The sequence below is a fragment of the Engystomops pustulosus genome, chromosome 3 (genome assembly GCF_040894005.1).
Source record: "Engystomops pustulosus chromosome 3, aEngPut4.maternal, whole genome shotgun sequence".
Taxonomy (NCBI): domain Eukaryota; kingdom Metazoa; phylum Chordata; class Amphibia; order Anura; family Leptodactylidae; genus Engystomops; species Engystomops pustulosus.
This window is the reverse complement of record NC_092413.1, coordinates 40,475,430-40,496,275: the sequence shown is the minus strand read 5'-3', so window position 1 is coordinate 40,496,275 and position 20,846 is coordinate 40,475,430. Positions and strand designations below refer to the sequence as shown.

Genomic DNA, 20,846 nt, shown 5'->3' with positions numbered 1-20,846 from the left:
CCATTCTAGGTGCATTATAATGTGAAGTTTGTGAACCTGTGTTGTTAGGAATAACCTGTGATGCTTTGAATAGATCGAACCCAAGACAAATTTGTGTAATCTTTTATTCTTCCCCTCAGCCATCTCGAGACTCTTCTCCATTTACGTGAGTATTTTAATGACATCTGTTTGTATTCAAACCATAGAAAGAATATGGTTCCTAAACCTTTTTCAATTTTGTTTTCACCAGTGTCAGCGTTCAAAGAAGTAAATGGGATGCATCTCGTTCACTGAGGTTTAACCAAGATGCACAGAGAGAAGAAGGTGGGTGATCCAGTTTAATCCTAACACTAATAAAACTGCCCCATTCTGTATTATTGATCTCTTTCTCAGTCGCATCCATTAAAACATTTTGTCAATTAAAGAACATCTACCACTAGGATGAAGGATTGTAAACCCAGCACACTGACATACTGGTGTGTGCACCCTCTGCCTGCATCTGCTCTTCTTTAAGCTTCTTATGCCCTAGTTTTTATGCAAATGAGCCTGAGGGGCTCCAGGCTCCATTATGCTCTTTAGAGCGTGGAGCCCCTCAGGTTCATTTGCATTATTTATCTCAAAAACAATCCTGGTGGTAGATGCCCTTTAATGCTATCAGCCTCTCTCATGGCATGGCCATCATTGTCACTACTTGGAAGCAGTGCAGGAAACCAAATATTTATTCAAATGATATTCTCTTCCTGATGTTCCGTTTAGTAAGGAGGTGTTTGAGATCTTGGAGAAGCTGTTTAAAACTGTAGCAGAATGGTTTGACATTTTGTTATTTTTAGGTTTTTATATGGATAATCTGATTAGTTTTCCATTGCTTTAGATCAGCGAAGGATGACTGAAATCACGGGTCATTTGATCAAAATAAGACTGGGAGATCTGGAACGAATGAAAACCAAAGATGCAAAGGAGGTAAGTGCATGGTGCGCCTGACCAACAAGGCTGATTCATTTAGTCCAAGGCTGCAATGATCAGCTGTAAGGTGTCTGTAATTAAGCTTTACTGATTTTCCTTGTTCCTATGACGGCACAATATTTTGAAAATCCAATTGTCACAGGGACAAAAATTTGTCTGGATCTACAATTATAAAATATACCTGTTTGGACTTGCATACAAATTCAACTTAAAGAGATACTGTCAGCATGGAACCCCATACAAACCAAACAAAGTGCCTTCTAGATGTCTTTATACATGTTCCACTGATGCCTCTTTCCATGGGATTGGAGCCAAAGTTCCAGTCTTGGTAGTGGAGAGCTGCAGTGGATAGGCTGTATACCCCACCTCCTAACTGAAGCTGACAATGTAACCCAGCCCCCCTAATGAATAAGAGCAACATTTGACTCTGAAGAGGATTCAGTAGCCAGCTTGAGGTTGATTTCACAACCTCACTACAGCCAGGTCTCTCTCAGCCCACACCTTTCTAAGGGAGTGGTTAGTAATGTAGCAGTGCTGAGTCAAACAACCGCCATCTGTGTGGCTCTCTCTCTCACTCAGTGTTCCATTGAAGGGATTGTGTAAAACTTCCTACTGCCCCTGAAGGTGAAAGTAAAGGGAGCTGTACATTTCTGGAGTTGAACATTGGCAGACAATGCCTAACTACTTGTTCCATACATGTTTGTAGCAGTCATACCAATTAGGAACAGAGCCAGGACAGTGTAGTGATATATCTGCATATGCAGGACCCATTAGTATTATTAGACTCGCATCAGGTGACATGCATATAAATTTACAAACAGATTTTTTTTAACATTGCAGCCATGGAAAGAAACCACTTAGGGATAAGGACAATGCGTTTTAATCATAGTTTTTAATTAAGCATTTATTTTGGGTGGGTTAATTTGCATGGCAGGTACAAACCTAAAGAACTAGCATGACCAGGGAACTGCCTGTATGTACCTTTACAAGGAAAAAAGTATTAGCAAATGTTGTCAGCCCAACCTCGACCTACAATAACCGAACAATCCATGAGAAAATGGGCCTGCTTTTTTTTCCTGCCACAACAATCTAACAGGCCCACTTGCATGTGACTATTTCTGTAGCAGGCAGGCGGAATTTACTCCAGACTTGAAGCTCAATTCAAAGCCTCTGTACAAACGAATACCCGGCAAAGTAACACAGAGAAGAACCCCAGGTACTGTATATGATTATCTATCTATACATGTGACATACATATATATGCCTGATACAAAAGTCTAAATATCAAGAGCACAACTATGTGTTTAACCAAAGTGTCCTACAAGTTCCTAGAGGCAGATAAAGTAAGAATTGTTAATAGCTTCATCCTATTTCATCTGCCAGATATTAAATCAGATCTGGCAAAAATCTATATAAATATGAATAAATCTATATTTCTGAAAATGTACCTTTTTAATATTCAGTTAACCCATACATGTGCTTTATTGTAGGTCTAAACCGCGCTTTGGGATTGGACGGCCAACATAAGTAAAGATGCCATCTGCCTGTGTGTCCTTCAGGAATGTCCATAAGGACAGTGGATATATTTATTAATACTTTTAACTTATGCTTGACAAATTCTTGCTATTTGGGAAGTGCTAGAATGACTTTGCTAATATGATATTTAGCTTTATATGCTGTTTTTTAAATTAAACTTATTTTAAACAACCAAGTGTCTTTTACTGTTTCACTACAACTACAGATGTATCAGCTGCTGAGAGAAAGCACTAAACTTATAGCATAGTGCGCCCAACTATTGTATACTATATACCAGGAATCCCACCCACCCTCTATACATGGGAGGAAGAACTGGTTAACTATCCACAACATGCAATTGTCCTGGAGGGTGATACCTAAAATTTTATTTTTATTCACTGCTGCATCCGTGTTTCATTTTTGCATCTCTGATAGTAAGGTGCAGGGGCGTAACTAGTAGGTGAGGGCCCTGCTCACAAGAGCTTACAGTCTATGAGGGTGAGGGGGTGACACAAGGGCTTACAGTCTATGAGGATGAGGGGTGACACAAGAGATTACAGTCTATGACAGTGGTGGCGAACCAATGGCACGGATGCCAGAGGCGGCACTCTGAGCTCTTTCTGTGGGCACCCGGCCATCGCCCCAGCACACCAGATAGGACTCAAAGAATCTTAAAGGGATACTTACTTGGGACTGTAGGAAGAGGAAGAATGTGTAGACAGGGCCAAATTATCTTTGGAAGACCTGCTGCTGGCCGCACGATTCTCTGTGTGTAGAGGGACACTGGAAAGAAGCTAGAATAATGCAAATTTTCCATCCTTCTACTGTGTTGGTGTCCTCAGGAGGCCAATATGATTGAAAGTTGTTGAAAAACAGGGAGCAATAAGTTACTTCTTTAATTTTTAAATAAGGGGGGGGTTAGGTTACAGTTTGTGCACTCGGCCACTAAAAGGTTCGCCATGACTGGTCTATGAGGATGAGGAAGTGACACAAGAGGTTACAGTCTATGAGGATGAGGACCAGGGAAGGGCATTCCAGAGAATTGGTGCAGCTCGGGAGAAGCCCAGGAGACATAAGAAATATAAAAAATATAAAAATTTTACTTACTAACATTTGTATACTCATGCATACAAATACATTTATACACATGCACGCGCACACACATGCATATATATGTAAACTCATAAATGTATTTATTTTAATAAATGGGGGCCATACTGTATATACATATAAACACAAGTGTGTGGACATTTTATCCTGCAGTGAGCTGTGTACTATGGAGGATGTGCAGCAGAATATGGATATATTCCTCATTCTTTTGTTTGTGGCCGGGCCCTCTAACACTATGGGCCCTGTATCAGCTGCTATGGTTGTAGTTCCTGATTGGGAGCTTTTGGTTAAACACATCAAGATTATTGGTTTGGCCACCTCTGGGTTGTTAGCTGTTCTCTTCTGTACTATGGGTGGAGGCCTTCTGTGAACATCCAACCTGGTGCCTACCTACTCTCCTCTTTTTTGGTTTTATTTCTTTATTTTGATTTCTCTGTTTTAATTCTCAATCCCTTTCCTGGTCTAACCATTTATTGGATTGTTGGCCTATTTATAAGTTTTTGTCCTTTGATAACTGGCCTGGGGGCACCATACAGTGGGGGGGGGGGCTTCAAAAAATAGAAAAGAATAATGTGGTTGAGACCTAAAATAGCGACATTTTCAAAGCCATAAATGGGTGGGGGCTATTTACATGAACTGTACATACAGTATTTAATATATTGCATATACATGAAAGAAATATGAAGACTGTAGAAACAGACGGCACATCATATAATTAAACAAGCCTGAATTTTAATATTTGCAAATATGATCAGAAATATTTACTGAAGGCATAGTGCTGGAGGCATTTGTCAGTCATCTGAATGAAGCTTATGAAAGTTATGACAGGCTCTGGAGATGTGCGATAGGATAACATGAAGATGAGTGCCGGTCTGTTCAACAAGATTATTCACTTATAGAAGATATAAATTGACCTACAATAATAATTGAAGAAGTTCATTATTGAACAATGGAAATCTTGGGACAATTACTATGTCCTCTGCTGTTAAATATTCTCATTGTTACTCAAGGTAAGTCATTGTAAGCTTTGTAGTTGGGCGGAGGGGGGGGGGCTGTTATTCATTGAAGGGACTCTTGGTATACAAGAATTTATTGACCATGGTATGTAAAGTATGTAAAGTAGCGCTGTTTAAGGGTTTGTTCCCCTCATCACTATGGAGTAGGCTAATGGCTGACCACTTGTAGCTTGGAGGCTAAGGGGGGGACATGATTCTTATTGAACATACCTTTAAATATATGAAGACTTAGTTTTAGTCAATTCTGTGTGGTCAAAAGTATGGATAGTTGCCAGAATGAGATCTTTTGGGATGGGATGTCCATTTTCATTTGTTGATATGAGCTACAGTTTTTGTGATTTTTTTTTTTTGTGATTTTTCTTCAACTGGATAAAATAATTTATAAATCATTCAGTATTTGTAAATTTGGCTGAATGACTAGGGTCTCCACTGCCTTAGACCTTTATTTTCTGTTGTGTATAGACAGGCCCGTATTTGCCTTTAGACACATGGGGGGCCTGTGTCTGGGGCATCCATTTATGGCCTCAGACAGATTACTGCACAGATGACATTACCCCACTTTTATCAAAAATACTGTGTATTGCACAGATTCACGAATTGTGGTGCATGTTCTTCATGAATCTGGTGCCCCCTGCACTCTTCCGAGTGCAGCAACTTTTTTTGGTGACCCTTTAACATACGGCAGTGGTGTTGGAAATATGGCATGGGTGCCAGAGATGGCACTCGGAGCACTCTCTGTGGGCACCCAGGCCATCACCCCAACACATAGTTTCCAGATAGGACTCAAAACCTCAGACCCTGACCACCGAGATTGTGCTGTGATCAGTGCTTTTTTTAAAGCTACACATCGTTAGCTGCCCAGGACTACAGGAGGAGCATGGAGGTGCAGACAAAGCTGCGTTACTATTGGAGCTCCTGCTATGGGCCCTGCAATTCTTCCTCTTTAGGGAACCCTGGAAGGAAGCTACAATGATAACTGAATTTGTCCTCTTTCTTTCAACTTTATTGGTGTCTTGGTTGTAGTTTGGGCACTAGGTCTCAAAAAGGTTCGCCATCACTGACATAGGGTGTGCGACACAATTGTGTTGGACACTGCATGTTAAATGTGGCGCACGGTCCGACTGTGTATCAGAATACTCCTTTATGCGCAGAATTGAATTTAATATAGTGCAGCCGCAACCAGGGCCAGCATTGAGGGGTGGCAAACTGGGCATTTGTCCTAAAGGGGTTCCCTGCATCTGCTATCATATACATAGCTGTCTATGTATAATCTACTTTATTTTTATGCATCTATAAATCTATATCATCTTTCATATTACTGAATGTGACCATTCATAAAATAGTTTTATTTTAGGGCCCCACTTTTTTTTTTTTTTCCAAGGACCCCAATCTATCTAAACTGGCCATGGCTGTGACACAAATGTGTTGCATGTGACACTTTATAAAAAGAACGTGCAGACAAGTCAGACAAAAAACTGGAGCAGAGGCTTTAATAAATGTGGGCCAGTTTGTCATAAACTATAGGAGAGACTTATACTATATACAACTGGAAGAATGGGATTGATCATATATAGGGGTGGGAATAAAGAGCTTAATGGTCTTTATGAGTTGGGGAAAGGGGTTTTGTAATGTATTGTGGAGTAGGGGGCATACTGGGGTTATTGTATATAGATGTGGAGCAATTATAAGGGGGTCATACAAGGGGATCATACAGAGGCGTAACTACAGTGGTAGCAGCCATAGCAGCTGCTATGAGGCCCACAGTGTCAGTGGGCCCCAGCACCTGACCCGACACACTAAAGAATAGAGGATGTGCACCATTATATTTGTTGCACAAAAACTATAACATAAGTAAACATATTACATGGCGACAGTACCATAACAAATCTTACAACAAAGAGACAGCTTTATACTGCATGATAAATCTGACGCTGTACAAGACAGTCTCTATGTAGTTCCTCCTCATAGAAGATTACAGAGTATACAGAAAATGCTACAGAATTGTGAGCTTATAGAGGTAATGCCAGGATTTACTGTTTATCCAATAAAATCTACAATGTTTTTGATCAGAGGGGTTCTCTTTTATTTTCTTACTTTACCTGGCATCTTTATAGGTTGCCTGCGCCACATCTTGGGCATCTCACAGGCCACCAGTGGGCAGCCTGTGAAATGGAGAGCATTTTGCTGCAAAGACTAAAAGATGTTATCTGATTCATGGCTTCATTGTCCAATACCACCTCCAAGTACCGTAATCAGGGAGGAGGCAGACGGGTTGTGGGATACTGGGTCCTGGGGCCCCTCTCCTGAACAGGCCTGTGGCTGGAATCCTATTGTTCCCCCTGATTGACAGACACTAATTCTGCAGGGGTTATCTTTACAGCAGTTACCGCATTTACATCACAGACACCCTGCACAGCACATGGCAAGAAAACCCTCTCATAGATTGCAATAAGTTGGTCCCAGTGGCTGCGGTGAAACATATAATTAAATGCTGTTAATAGCGGAGTCAAGAAATTCAGGCGAGATGGCAGTTCCATAAACATACACAAAGTTTTCCTAGTAAGTTTTAGTAAGAAAGAAAATAAATCAGAAAGAGTGCCTAACTCCGTGTAAAAAATTTTTTTTAAAATAAATCCATGCTCACCCTAACCTTCTCTGCTCTGCAATGATTGGTCTAGCAATAGGGGAGTTGGGGGAGTTGTATTAATGTGTCGGGTCTTTGGACCAGTGTAGAGTTGAAATACTCTACATCAGCAGGTGGTCTTCAATAAATGTGGAGCATGGCATTTCATGCACAAATAACTCCAGTATACTGGGGGAGAATGATACATCTCCCCCATTGTATTAACAAGGGGTTTTCTTTGCTGCAGCGAATCATTGACTGTAGGTGGTTATTGTTATGGTCAGTGATTGGCTGAATGGATGACAAGCGATCAGGACATCATCACTGGGCCATGATGTCCAGAATGGCGTCAACCTGGCAGTGTAGGGAACCCCAGATAGAGGGCTTTTTTTTTGGAATAAGAGTGGCCTGACCTATGTTTGATAGAACTTTTTTTCATAATTGGAAAAGCTCTTTAGGCACCACAAAGTTCTGCTAAACGCTATGCATAGAAGAATAATTTAGAACCATTTGGTACCAAAACATTTGTTGATTGTGTTAGGCCCGTTTCACACTTCCGAGTGTAGAAGGGGCCTTAGTTCTGCTGCTCATGGATACTTTTATTTCCATTAGGTGGAGGGAAGCCATTATCACGCTCCCCTCTACATTCAACTCTTCATTTACGAAGAAATCGGACAACAAAAGACTTGGATGATATGGAATTGAAATATGATGCAATATTTAATAAACCATTGACTGCAGATGAGTCGGTAAGCATAAAGTTTAAACATTCATTCTTGTAAGAATTCTTGCACTTTAATATAGGAGACTGGGAGACCATTGCCAAACTAGATTGATTTAATTTCTATTGTATCTAAACCCATTGCAATGGCATTTAATTGGCTGTTAACTGGCTCATGGTTCATGAAGAAGCAATCTTAAAGGACATCTACCACCAGATTTACTGGGACTGTCCCCACTGTCATGCTTGTTACCTTAGGGGGTCTTCTGCATTGGTTTTCTGCTCCTTTGTAAGGCACGGTGGCCAAGAAAACAATTTTATAAATATATGGTAACGAGTCGGAGGCGCTCAGGCATAGGTCAGTTGAGCGTCTCCTGGCTCCGGCCGCTATTAAATTAAAATAAAAATTCATATAGTGTCCCTCCTACAAGTGCAGCAGACAGCCGGTGACGTCACCCGTCTGTCTGCAAGTCTTGCGCATGTGCGGTAGCACTTTTGTTGCACAGCGGACTGGAGACATGTGCGTATGCGCTAAGAAGCCTGGCTAGTCTCCAGCCAGCTGCACAAAAAAAGTGTAACAGTGTAACCGCACATGCATGAGACTTGCAGACAGCCGGGTGACTTCACTGGCTGTCTGCTGCGCTTGCAGGAGGGACATTATACCCGTTCAGGTATTTGTACATTGTAATGAGGTCTCCCCTCAGGTGTCTTTTTTCTAAACTGAATAATTCAAAATTTTGTTATCTGTCATTGTATTCCCCTTATAATCTTGGTTGCTCTCCTCTGCACCCGTTCCAGTTCTACTATGTCTTTTTTATACACTTGTGCCCAAAACGTTCCTTGATCCGGACGGTCCGAAGAAGATGAAGTCCGGCGCGATTCTCCAACATTGTGCGCCCGAGATCCTGCACGTGTCGCTTCCTTCTCTGAGGTCCGCCGGAGTTTACCTTCTTCTTCCTGGTGTATGTGAGTGCATTGTCTTGTGACACAATTTGCAATGTTAAATCCCGCGCATTGTCCGAATCAGTCGGATCGTCTGCCCCCCGATTTGTGTCGCGTGAAAGCCGGCACCGATGCGGCAAAATCCAATCGTGTGCACCAAAAACCCCTGTTTAATGCAGTGCAACACGGAAATCGCCCCAAAACCTCACAAAAAATGCGGTCCGCGGACCCTTAGTAAATGAGCCCCAATATTCATTGTGTGGTATGACCAGTGATTTGTATAAGGGAAAAACTATGTCCTTATCAAGAGAATCTATTCTTCTCTTGATCTAATAATTTTATTTGCTTGCTCTGGCTCTGACACCTGGCTCTGATCACTAAAATTGAGTTTACTATCCACCAATACCCCTAAGTCTTTTTCTCCATCAGTTTTACCAAGAATTTTATTGTTTAACACATAATTTTAATTTTAATTTCCTTGACCGAAGGGCATAACCTCACATTTATCTACATTAAACCTCATCTGCCATTTGTCAGGCCAGTACTCCAGTTTCCACAAATCCTGCTGTAATGTTATACTATCCTCCTCTATGTTAATTACTTTACAGAGCTTAGTATCATCTGTAAAGAATCTGTATAGAAATTCTACTGTGTAAGCCCTCTAACAGGTCATTGATAAAAATATTAAAAATAAGTGACCCCAATACTGACCCCAGTGGCACCCCACTGGTTACGTCAATCCATTTTGAGAATGTGCTATTAATGATGACCCTCTGTTTTCCATCACTAAGCCATTTGCTTACCCAAATACACAGATTTTACTTTAGTTCCAGCATTCCTATTTTATGTACCAACCTTTTATTTGGCACTGTGTCAAATGCCTTGGAAAGGCCCAGATGTACAACATCCACATCCTATCCCAGGTCCAATCTAAAACTTACCTCCTCGTAGAAGCTGACAAGACTGATCCCTCACAAACCCATGCTGATGCTGGGTTAAAAGGTTATGCACATTCATAAGGATAACATCTCTAATAAACCCCTCAAATATTTTCTGAACAATAAATGTTAGACTCACAGGTCCGTTGTTTCCAGGATCACTTTTTAACCCTTTTTTAAATATTGGCACCACTTTTGCTATTCACCAGTTCTGCAAAACAGAACCTCTCCTTAATGAATCTTCAAATATTAGAAATAACGGTCTGTCTATACATAACTCAAGCAGTACCCGGAGGTGTATGCCATCACAGCCCGGGGATTAGTCTATTTTATTGGTGTTGAGGCGGAGCCGTACCTCTTCCTGCGTTAAGCAGCTGACATGTTTTGAGGATTTACATTATTACTCATCATGTCATTTCCCGTGGGACTTTCCTGGGTAGACAGTTGAGAAGGTGACATTCGATAGATTGGCCCTTTCCTCATCTCCCTCCACCATAAGCCTGTTATTGCTCAGAGGGCCCAGACTCTCCGTTTTTACTATTTTACTAATTATATATTTGTAAAACAATTTGGGATTGTTTTTACTTTCTATGGCAATTTTTCTTTCAGTTTCTATTTTTGCTTCCTGTATCTGTTTGTAACATGATTTATTTTTCTCATCATAATCCTATAAAGCCTCATCACTACTTTCACTTGTTAGTAACTTAAACGCCTTATCCTCCTCGTTTATTGCTCACCTTACAGAACTAGTCAGCCGCATTGTTTTTTTTCCCTGTTTCTGTTGTGCTTATTCCTATATGGTAAATGTCTTTCACAGGAACTTTTTAGAATATTTTCAAAAACATCCCATTTATTTTCGGCGCTTTTATTTTTGAGAATATTCTCCCACTTTATGCTCTTAAGGTGCTCTCTTAGCTGTTGAAATTTTGCCCTTCTAAAGTTCAGAGTTCCTGTTGTTTCTCTTCTGAAAGTCACATTGAAGAATAATTCTAACTGAATGATGTTGTGGTCACTGTTACACACATGACCCTCAACCTGTAATTCTGATACCCTGTCAGGTCTATTGGCCAAAATAAGTTCCAGGAGTGCCCCCCTTACCAGTTGTTCAGGCATTAGTGTACATACATTTTATATCCCCCCCATCCTTATTCCTTTGGCTTCTATGAAATGAGCTTACTCTATTCCTTGTTAGATTATTTGCATTTGCCAACAAACATTTAGCTTTTATACCTATATATTTCCTAGGTCTTGATCCCCTCCCTAGTTTGCTTGTTAACCTCCATCTCCCCCCCCCCCTCGCGGACGCACGGACGTCGGACTTCCCAACGTTTTCTGGTTTTGCATGGCTGTGATTGTGTCCCACGTGATTGGATTTTGGCGAAGCCCCACTGAGTTTCATGTGACAGAAATTGTGGGCCGTGTCTTCGGACGATCCTACATATTCGGACTGAGTGCGGGATTTCATTTCCAAATTGTGTCGCAAGATCAAGCACTTACATGCACCAGGAAGAAGAAGGTGAACTCTGGCGGACCTGAGCGGGGAAGCGACACATGCAGGATATCATGATCTTGCACTGGCATAATCTTAGTAAATCACGGCACAGTGCATTCTTGCCGGACACTTTCTGTGAACTCCTCCGGACTGGTAAGTAAATGTGCCCCTCTGTCTCTCTAGCTCTACAGTTGTCCCCCTCCCCCACATCCTAGTTTAGATAGAGTTTACCAACAAGAGGCACAAACCAGAATTGTAATAGTACCATACACAAACGTTACATATGTATGCTTAATTCATATATTTACAGTTGTTGCTTAAGAGGCAACACAGGAGGTCCTTGTGACCCGTTAAAATTTAACTTTTACTTCGATATTCCTTAAAAAGGATCACAATATAATCATATATATGAGCCTTGACATAAAGAAACACATTAAAAGAATATGGCGGATGTGGAGAAAATCTCAATTGATATAGTATACTGGTACGAAAGGCTGGTGGAGCAGTGTGACTCGCTAAGGGGTGCTACTATACCGATATACTATCGGGATGGACAGTTGTGAAGTGATCGCTGAAAGCAGGTGTATACCTTTCTGCGGTGGTGTGTGCCAAATTGTCTCTATAGGATATACCTATTCACCTCTGGGGACTAGTATATTTACACACCACAAGCAATAGCATACTTGATTTTAAGCTAAATCACACCATCCACACAACACATTCATACATTGGTAGTCGTTGGCATATATTACTGGACTAATGGTCTCTGCAGCACGACCCTAAGTCCTAAATGAGTCTCCAAATGAATCGCCATCAATTAAAATTAGGCTCAAGCAGCCCCCCCGACATGTTTTGCCATTGACATGGCGTCCTCAGGGGGCTATCGGGGCTGAAATAGTGAGCTCTAGCGGTTCGTCCCATTCTTATCACTGCACGATATGATGTCATCGGGGGTGTGCGTCCTATTCACCTATCAGTAGACGATACGTCACCGAGTAGGAGGGACGGAGTGTTCAACCTATCAATATCAAGTACGTCATCGAGTGAGGAGATGGCAGGTGGGCGGGGATACCCACCTACGATTCCTCACTTCTGATTGGAGGATCTACGTGTCAGGGTGATAGTAACCCTTAGGATTCACTGCGCTTTTTTGGCGCAGGCGCGTGGACTTAGAAATGACTGGAGGTAAATTCTAGAGTTTCATACGCTTTGTATGGCGCAGGTGCGTGGACTTAGAATGGCCGTGGTTGCCGACATTCCGAGGTAAGTAGATCGCTATCTCGGGATATTTGAATGTATATAGGTCCCCACATTTGAGAGGAACAAATTTTTAGGGACTGCTTATGTGGGCTAATTGTTGATCGATTACTCGCCACTTACTGACTACTTGTATGGGCTACTTGATAATCGGTTGCTGAGTATAGTATCTTTGTGTCTCTTTTTTTAGAGACCTAGAATATGATTTTGAAAAGTGGAAGGGGACGATTTTGGCAAGAGTATCTTATATCAAGAGATACATATATTCCTAGGTTATTTTTCGACTATATCTAGAAAGATTTTTCGAGAGTTGTATAGAGTTGCATTTTGATTTAGATAAAAGGTGTAAAGGTAAAGCCTTCATTTAGGCCTAGGGGACTCAGGGCTTTGAGTCTATAAATCCACCTCGCCTCTAGCTGCATTAGGCGACGGTCAATGTTGCCTTTTCTCGGGCCGTTTTTAAGGGTATCAATTCCCCAAAAACGAATATGTTCCATGTCTCCATCATGTTTTAGGCGTATGTGTTTGGCCAGTGAGGTATCTTTACCTGTACGGGTAGCACTGAGGTGTGCTGAGATTCTCCTCCTAAATTCTTGTGTCGTCTTGCCGACGTAGAGTTTGGGACAGTTGCATTTCGCCACATAGACAACGTTAGTGGTTTTACAGTTTACAAACTTTTTTATCACATACTTTTGATTGTCAGGCGGGTTGGTAAAAGTCTTTGTTTTGGGAATATATTTACAAAAAGTACATGTTCCACAGGGATAGGAACCCTTTACAATGCTCTGTAACCAACTGATGCCTTTGGATATCTGATCACTTATGTGGCGAAATGCAACTGTCCCAAACTCTACGTCGGCAAGACGACACAAGAATTTAGGAGGAGAATCTCAGCACACCTCAGTGCTACCCGTACAGGTAAAGATACCTCACTGGCCAAACACATACGCCTAAAACATGATGGAGACATGGAACATATTCGTTTTTGGGGAATTGATACCCTTAAAAACGGCCCGAGAAAAGGCAACATTGACCGTCGCCTAATGCAGCTAGAGGCGAGGTGGATTTATAGACTCAAAGCCCTGAGTCCCCTAGGCCTAAATGAAGGCTTTACCTTTACACCTTTTATCTAAATCAAAATGCAACTCTATACAACTCTCGAAAAATCTTTCTAGATATAGTCGAAAAATAACCTAGGAATATATGTATCTCTTGATATAAGATACTCTTGCCAAAATCGTCCCCTTCCACTTTTCAAAATCATATTCTAGGTCTCTAAAAAAAGAGAAACAAAGATACTATACTCAGCAACCGATTATCAAGTAGCCCATACAAGTAGTCAGTAAGTTGCGAGTAATCGATCAACAATTAGCCCACATAAGCAGTCCCTAAAAATTTGTTCCTCTCAAATGTGGGGACCTATATACATTCAAATATCCCGAGATAGCGATCTACTTACCTCGGAATGTCGGCAACCACGGCCATTCTAAGTCCACGCACCTGCGCCATACAAAGCGTATGAAACTCTAGAATTTACCTCCAGTCATTTCTAAGTCCACGCGCCTGCGCCAAAAAAGCGCAGTGAATCCTAAGGGTTACTATCACCCTGACACGTAGATCCTCCAATCAGAAGTGAGGAATCGTAGGTGGGTATCCCCGCCCACCTGCCATCTCCTCACTCGATGACGTACTTGATATTGATAGGTTGAACACTCCGTCCCTCCTACTCGGTGACGTATCGTCTACTGATAGGTGAATAGGACGCACACCCCCGATGACATCATATCGTGAAGTGATAAGAATGGGACAAACCGCTAGAGCTCACTATTTCAGCCCCGATACCCCCTGAGGACGCCATGTCAATGGCGAAACATGTCGGGGGGGCTGCTTGAGCCTAATTTTAATTGATGGCGATTCATTTGGAGACTCATTTAGGACTTAGGGTCGTGCTGCAGAGACCATTAGTCCAGTAATATATGCCAACGACTACCAATGTATGAATGTGTTGTGTGGATGGTGTGATTTAGCTTAAAATCAAGTATGCTATTGCTTGTGGTGTGTAAATATACTAGAGGTGAATAGGTATATCCTATAGAGACAATTTGGCACACACCACCGCAGAAAGGTATACACCTGCTTTCAGCGATCACTTCACAACTGTCCATCCCGATAGTATATCGGTATAGTAGCACCCCTTAGCGAGTCACACTGCTCCACCAGCCTTTCGTACCAGTATACTATATCAATTGAGATTTTCTCCACATCCGCCATATTCTTTTAATGTGTTTCTTTATGTCAAGGCTCATATATATGATTATATTGTGATCCTTTTTAAGGAATATCGAAGTAAAAGTTAAATTTAAACGGGTCACAAGGACCTCCTGTGTTGCCTCTTAAGCAACAACTGTAAATATATGAATTAAGTCTAAAGGTCCGACCATAAAGTGGTCCTAGGACTATCTAAAACTACAATTTTGATATGTATGCTTACATATGGATTATGAAATGCATTTACTACTTGTAGGTTACTATAGTACACACAGCCTTCAATCTGCACATTTAATTAATCTGACTGCAGTAAAACTCCAAAGAAAAAAAAAGAGCTGTCATAAGGAGCCGCCTAATGATAAATTACCCCAATTATTTGGTAGTTTTTATGATGGAGGTGATGCTGTTCCTCTTAGAAGATAACATAATGGGAAAAAATAGAAAAAATGCTTTTATTTTATAATGCCTTAAGGGGTTTGGGACCAGGACAGGGATGGCAAAAATAAAATAGAAACACTAGGTGTACTTAATAATAGGTGTACTTACTCTGCTCCAGATCCTGTGACCCCAGGCACTTCCAGGTGGGTAAAAGGTGCAGCAGAATGAAAGTATTGGCAGATGGGGGAACCAACACTCGAAGCTTGCTCAGTAAATTTGGGGATTTTTTTGTCACCCCTTTCTGAAAAAACTCTTAAGAATTGCAGATTTGAGTTTAATGTAACCACATTTTTTCTTGACTACAGAAGACTCCAAATATAAAAATCAAAGACAATCATGATCACAAGCCTAGGTTTCTTCAGAACAGTTACAGAACATCCATTCCAGAGGTACGTCATCAGCTATACTATTTCCATGAAATAGTCTCCAAGTAATTTATCTTTTAATTAAACAATGTTTTGTGAGTGGGGGTTGCTGCTATATTATCATGATACAATATGTGACAATCTTTTTTAGGCCATTCCTGAATTGCATATAGTAATAATAGGGTCAATAAGAGATGGTACTCTTTGGATACGACCACCTCTGCACTCTAGCAGCAGTATCCACACACATTCTATGAAGCCCTACCTGACCAGCGTTCATTACTACAGGACATATGGGACATACAGCAACTCCCAAACATTTCATACAAAATCTATTTATGCAATTACTCCGACATTGGTGGTCATATCTATGGACAACTGTCATTAGTAAGGGACAACATGGCTAGATTTAAGGGAAATTATCTTGGCTTATTGTTGGTCTAATTAATTAAATTTCTCAATTCTGCCATTCTCATTAGTCTATAAAATCTGAGTTTCCTATTTGTTTCCTTTACAGACAAGTCAAATAAATACTACAATACTGAAAGTAGAGGCCAAAGATAAGCATACTTATCTTATTAAGTACAGTCTTTCGGTAAGTCTTTAACAATTTTTTGCATAAATCAATAGTAAAAGTGAGTAGCTTACTCCTAGATTTCTGCTAAATCCATCTTGGTCTCCCAAGACAAACTATCGCCTAATTAAGGTATCAAATGAAAGGCACCTATATAGATTGAAGGGGAGGAGAAGGCAGGTGAGAGAGAAGAGACAGTTTATAGGACATTTTCTATCTTAGCTAAAATGGTTTATTCCCATCAATACTTGTCAGCACTTTTCTATAGTTTGTTCTATGCTGCTTTATAGAGATTGAGACACTTTTTTTTTCCATAAGTTGTCTCTGGAATTTTATAACTGTTCTACCCGTTACCTTAACCTGTAACATCTGAAATTTAGAGATGAAGAATAAGAGTCCAAACAAATAGTGTTACTCTTAATGTACACATATGGCAGATATCCTGTATACTGATCTTAAAGTTCTACCATACATGTACTTAAAGGACATCTATCTCTAGATTACTGGTGATAGAGTTTTCTATCTAGACTACTTATTCGGTGTATGGTATGGGGGGGACTGTTTTAAAACGTTTTTGTGCCTCTTTATTAACGCAATATGAACTTTGTAAAAGTGCTGGAGGAGCTCAGGCTGCCGGTGCCCGAGCGCCTCTCTGATTCCCCGTACATTAATTTATGCACGCACCCGCTGCAGACCTCCTCCTGCCACAAAGCCGTGCTCTCTACATGCACCTGCTCAGATCATAATTCCCCGGCCGGGAGCAGGAGGAGACTTGCAGCTGGTGCATAAATTAAAGTCAGGGGAATACGAGAGGCCATCAGCCTGGGCACCTCAGGCATTTTACAAAGTTCATATTTCATCAATAAAGGGGCAATAAAACGTCTTAAAAACAGTGCCCACATTCCCTAGACCAAACAAGCAGTCAAATTACGACACAGTACCACTAGTAATCTGGTGATAGATGTCCTTTAAAGGGATTTCCCATTAATAGACATGACTATAGAATGATCATTGAGAGTCAGACTTCCAGGACCTACCTCATTCAGCAGAAACAGGTGACTGCAAGTTCCCTTAAACTACCAATGCCATCTTCTGTGATCAATGCCTAAGCCTTATATGGAGCGCAGGATGAAACTCCGGCCTCTGCTCTTTTGACTGAAATAGGATTTCCAGCTCTGGTGTTAGGGGATAAATGTCTATTTTGGGTCCTTCTAAAAGCCGAGCTTGTGCTATATGCAGCAGGGGCTGCTTTATTATAGACCTGACACGGTCTGCATAATGTCTCATAATCAGACTCGGCTAAAAAATTATTAAACCCCAGGGGCGTAACTTGAGGGGGTGCAGAGGGTGCCATCGCAACCGGGTCCAGGAGGTTTAGGGGGCCCATAAGGTGTCATTTTCCAAAATGAGAAGACTAGCACTATGAACCCTACATTATAGTCAGGGGGCCTGGCACAGACTTTGCACTGGTGCCCATCTGCTTCAAGTTAAGCCACTGTTAAACCTCTTAGATGTTTGGTCAATAGTAACCATACCCTTTCAAATGTTAGGCAGGGGGAGCTGACACCCTCTGACCCCTGTAAGCCCCATTGTGAAAAAATGGCAGGGTACTGACCAAGACAGACAGGGTTGGACCACTTCACTCACTCTCACTTGTATTTTACTTTTTTTAATAACTTAGATAACTACTTGAAGAGGTTAAATGAAACATACTTATTACAATATTTGTGAAACCAAAAAAAAAAACACAGAGTTATTAAAAAATCACAACACATGTGATAAGAGGGGAAGGGAGTGACTATGGGATTTTTTGTGCAGTTTTAAAATAAAATCTGGCCTTACACTGTGTTGCACTAACAATGGTTCTATGTGCCAGTGCCAGTGCAATTTTTTAAGCAACTAAAAATCCTCCAAAAAAACTGTGCGATTTCAAGTCAAGAAAATCCTTTAATACATGTCCTTTATTGAGTCAAACAGTCAAACCAAGCTGAAAATTTCTTTTCAATACAGGGACCATTTAATGATTATTTCCACATGAATTCAAGTAATGGAGTTATAACATTGGCCAAAGTCTTAGAATACAACAGGATTAACAGATACAACCTCAATGCCAGTGCTGAGGTAAGAACCCCAAACTCAATATTGTATGTACTACTATTTTTAAAATTAGCAGAGGTGAGCAGATCTGAATTCCCCTTTTGGGGTTTGGGTGCGCCGGATTGGCTGCTAAACAGCCACTCTGACAAATTTACATCCCCAGCTACGAGCCACGGCTGTGATTGACCAATGGGGCGTTCCGACAATATGCCCCGGTCACGTGGGGTCCACCCAAACCAGATCTGCTCCTCTCTACACAATATATATGTACAGTATGTATAATATGTATAATAATACATTTGATTAAAACTATTTATTTATATTCCATTAAGAATCCGTGGGGCTTTTCCAGCACAGTGCCAGTGCATATAGACATACAGGATGTGGATACAATGGATCCTCACTTTATTTATCCTTTGTATGAAGGCTCAATTTCAGAAAATCAGGTGAGACTGAATTTTGCTTTAGTGTTTAGTGAAAGTGCAGATGAAAAGGATATGCTATTATTAAGATTGTAATATTAACTTCACATGTATGAATGTATTTCCCATTTTCTAGAGAGGCGATGTATCTACCCACCCAGAAGCAATAAAAGCTATTGATGGCGATCTTGGAATAAACGAGAATCTTTACTATTCTATTAGTAAGGGTAAGTGTTGTCGGATATGTACTGATTCCAGCAGTTGCTTTGTAGGGGTCATTTTTCTATTGCAAACTATAGTTACTGAAACATATACAGGCGGTCCCCTACTTAAGAACACCTGACTTACATACGACCCCTAGTTACAAACGGACCTCTGGATTTTAGTAATTTGCTGTACTTTAGTCCTAGGCTACAATAAACAGCTATAACAGTTATCAAATGTGTCTGTAATTAATATTTATTGTTAATCCTGGTTCTTATGACAACCCAACATTTTTAAAATCCAATTGTCACAGAGACCAAAAAATTTTTGACCAGGGTTACAATAATAAAGTATACAGTTCCGACTTACATACAAACTCAACTTAAGAACAAACCTACAGACCCTATCTTGTATGTAACCCGGGGACTGCCTGTAAAAGGAAGGTGGCCCTTTACTTTTTTAAGTGCCTTTAAATTCTTAAGTTGTATTTTTGCAATGATCACAAATGTAACCATTTTAATTTGCAAACGATGCATAGAACGCTAACAAACTTTGTGGCAGAAAAATTTTGGTCTTGCTTCCACTAATCTGACCTGTACAGGGCAGTTCCAAATCTTATCCATTAAGCAGTTTATCCATTAACCAGTGAACATTTTTCAACCTAGTGTTGATCTAGGGTAATGAGTGGGTTAATAAGATCACCTCTCATAGAGGGAAATTTATCACTGTTTATACGTCAGAAAACTGGCGTAAAAAGGAGTAAAATAATTCTAAATTCTTGTGCAGTGCAAGAATTTGCGATTAAAATACCCGATACGCCACCTTGGACCTGACATAGTTATGCTCGCTGGCTGCATATGATAAATCTCCCTCATAGTTTATCATCGTCCGATTTTGGAGGTTTTGAAGTTTACAAGGTGTTCAGTCTCACACCTGGGTAGTGACTCTACAGTGGATTGGGTTCCTCCCCATTCAATCTTAATACAAAGTAAATCCACAGACTTAAAGCGGTTTTCCCATGAAGACAAAATTCTTAAATATACTCAGGATAACAAAATAACACATTCTCTAGCAATTCACAGATATAATTCCAACCTGTCTCTATCAGTCCTGCTGTTAACATGTTGGTTGTCTGTGTATCCGGCAATGAACTCCTGACTATGGTCGTCATCTTTCTTTAGATTCTCTTGTACTGCAGGGGGAGGGGCAGGAGGTAGAGAGCACTGCAGACAGAGGCACTTCCGGTTCAGCAGTAACAGCGTACAGAGGAGACAGCAGCAGTATGCAGAGGAAACAGCAAGCTAATCTCTTAATCTCTCTGATTGTGTGTTTTATTGATTAGGTGAGGAACCAGAGCTGTGTCATTGGGTGTTATATGCATCTTGTGGATCTCATCATCTCTCATCTTGGATCTGTCTCATGTGTCAGATACTAGTACAATCTTCACAAGCTAAATGAAAGTGTAGATAATCCCAGTACCTTAATAATTTAAGTACATTGTCAGCACACAGAACTTGAGTACTTTCTTTCATGGCCAAACCCATGATCACAAATATACACATGATTGAGTCTGTGGGTTTACTTTGTTTTAGGGTTTAATTAAAAGATCCCTAGTGGCTGACATATGCAGGGACACCCCAGTCTACCAGGAACTGCCAACTTTTTATACACCATATCTCTGTCAAATTTAGGAAAATCTCAGCTAAACCGGGAACTGTTGCCACCAGAGAGTATGGATATGTTATATTTACTGTGGGGGTCCATACTTCTGGAGCCTGCGCCAATCTTGAGAATGAAACACTGTGTACTGTACTTCTTTTCTTTGGTGCCCTGGGATCAGGGGGGTTCTGATCATACATTGCTAGTATGTGCTAGATGGGAATAACATTACAACTGGGAACATAGAATCAGGTGCGAGATAC

General features: G+C 40.8%; 2 protein-coding genes across 7 annotated transcripts in view; both read left to right on the top strand.

Moving 5' to 3' along the window:
* Nucleotides 1–2,649, top strand: part of SANBR (SANT and BTB domain regulator of CSR) — a 35,741-nt gene extending 33,092 nt beyond the window's left edge. For all 3 annotated transcript variants that reach the window (XM_072140574.1, XM_072140573.1, XM_072140575.1), the window contains 5 exons: nucleotides 120–145; nucleotides 230–303; nucleotides 851–939; nucleotides 2,067–2,158; nucleotides 2,433–2,649. In XM_072140574.1, the coding sequence (XP_071996675.1) occupies nucleotides 120–145; nucleotides 230–303; nucleotides 851–939; nucleotides 2,067–2,158; nucleotides 2,433–2,469 (318 nt within the window). In that variant the 3' untranslated portion in view covers nucleotides 2,470–2,649. The remainder of the gene's footprint in view (nucleotides 1–119; nucleotides 146–229; nucleotides 304–850; nucleotides 940–2,066; nucleotides 2,159–2,432) is intronic.
* Nucleotides 2,650–4,406: 1,757 nt separating this feature from the next.
* Nucleotides 4,407–20,846, top strand: part of LOC140121228 (protocadherin Fat 4-like) — a 93,663-nt gene continuing 77,223 nt past the window's right edge. For all 4 annotated transcript variants that reach the window (XM_072140569.1, XM_072140570.1, XM_072140572.1 and 1 more), the window contains exons 1-7: nucleotides 4,407–4,577; nucleotides 7,819–7,955; nucleotides 15,568–15,651; nucleotides 16,145–16,222; nucleotides 18,212–18,322; nucleotides 18,631–18,744; nucleotides 18,857–18,947. In XM_072140569.1, the coding sequence (XP_071996670.1) occupies nucleotides 4,517–4,577; nucleotides 7,819–7,955; nucleotides 15,568–15,651; nucleotides 16,145–16,222; nucleotides 18,212–18,322; nucleotides 18,631–18,744; nucleotides 18,857–18,947 (676 nt within the window). In that variant the 5' untranslated portion in view covers nucleotides 4,407–4,516. The remainder of the gene's footprint in view (nucleotides 4,578–7,818; nucleotides 7,956–15,567; nucleotides 15,652–16,144; nucleotides 16,223–18,211; nucleotides 18,323–18,630; nucleotides 18,745–18,856; nucleotides 18,948–20,846) is intronic.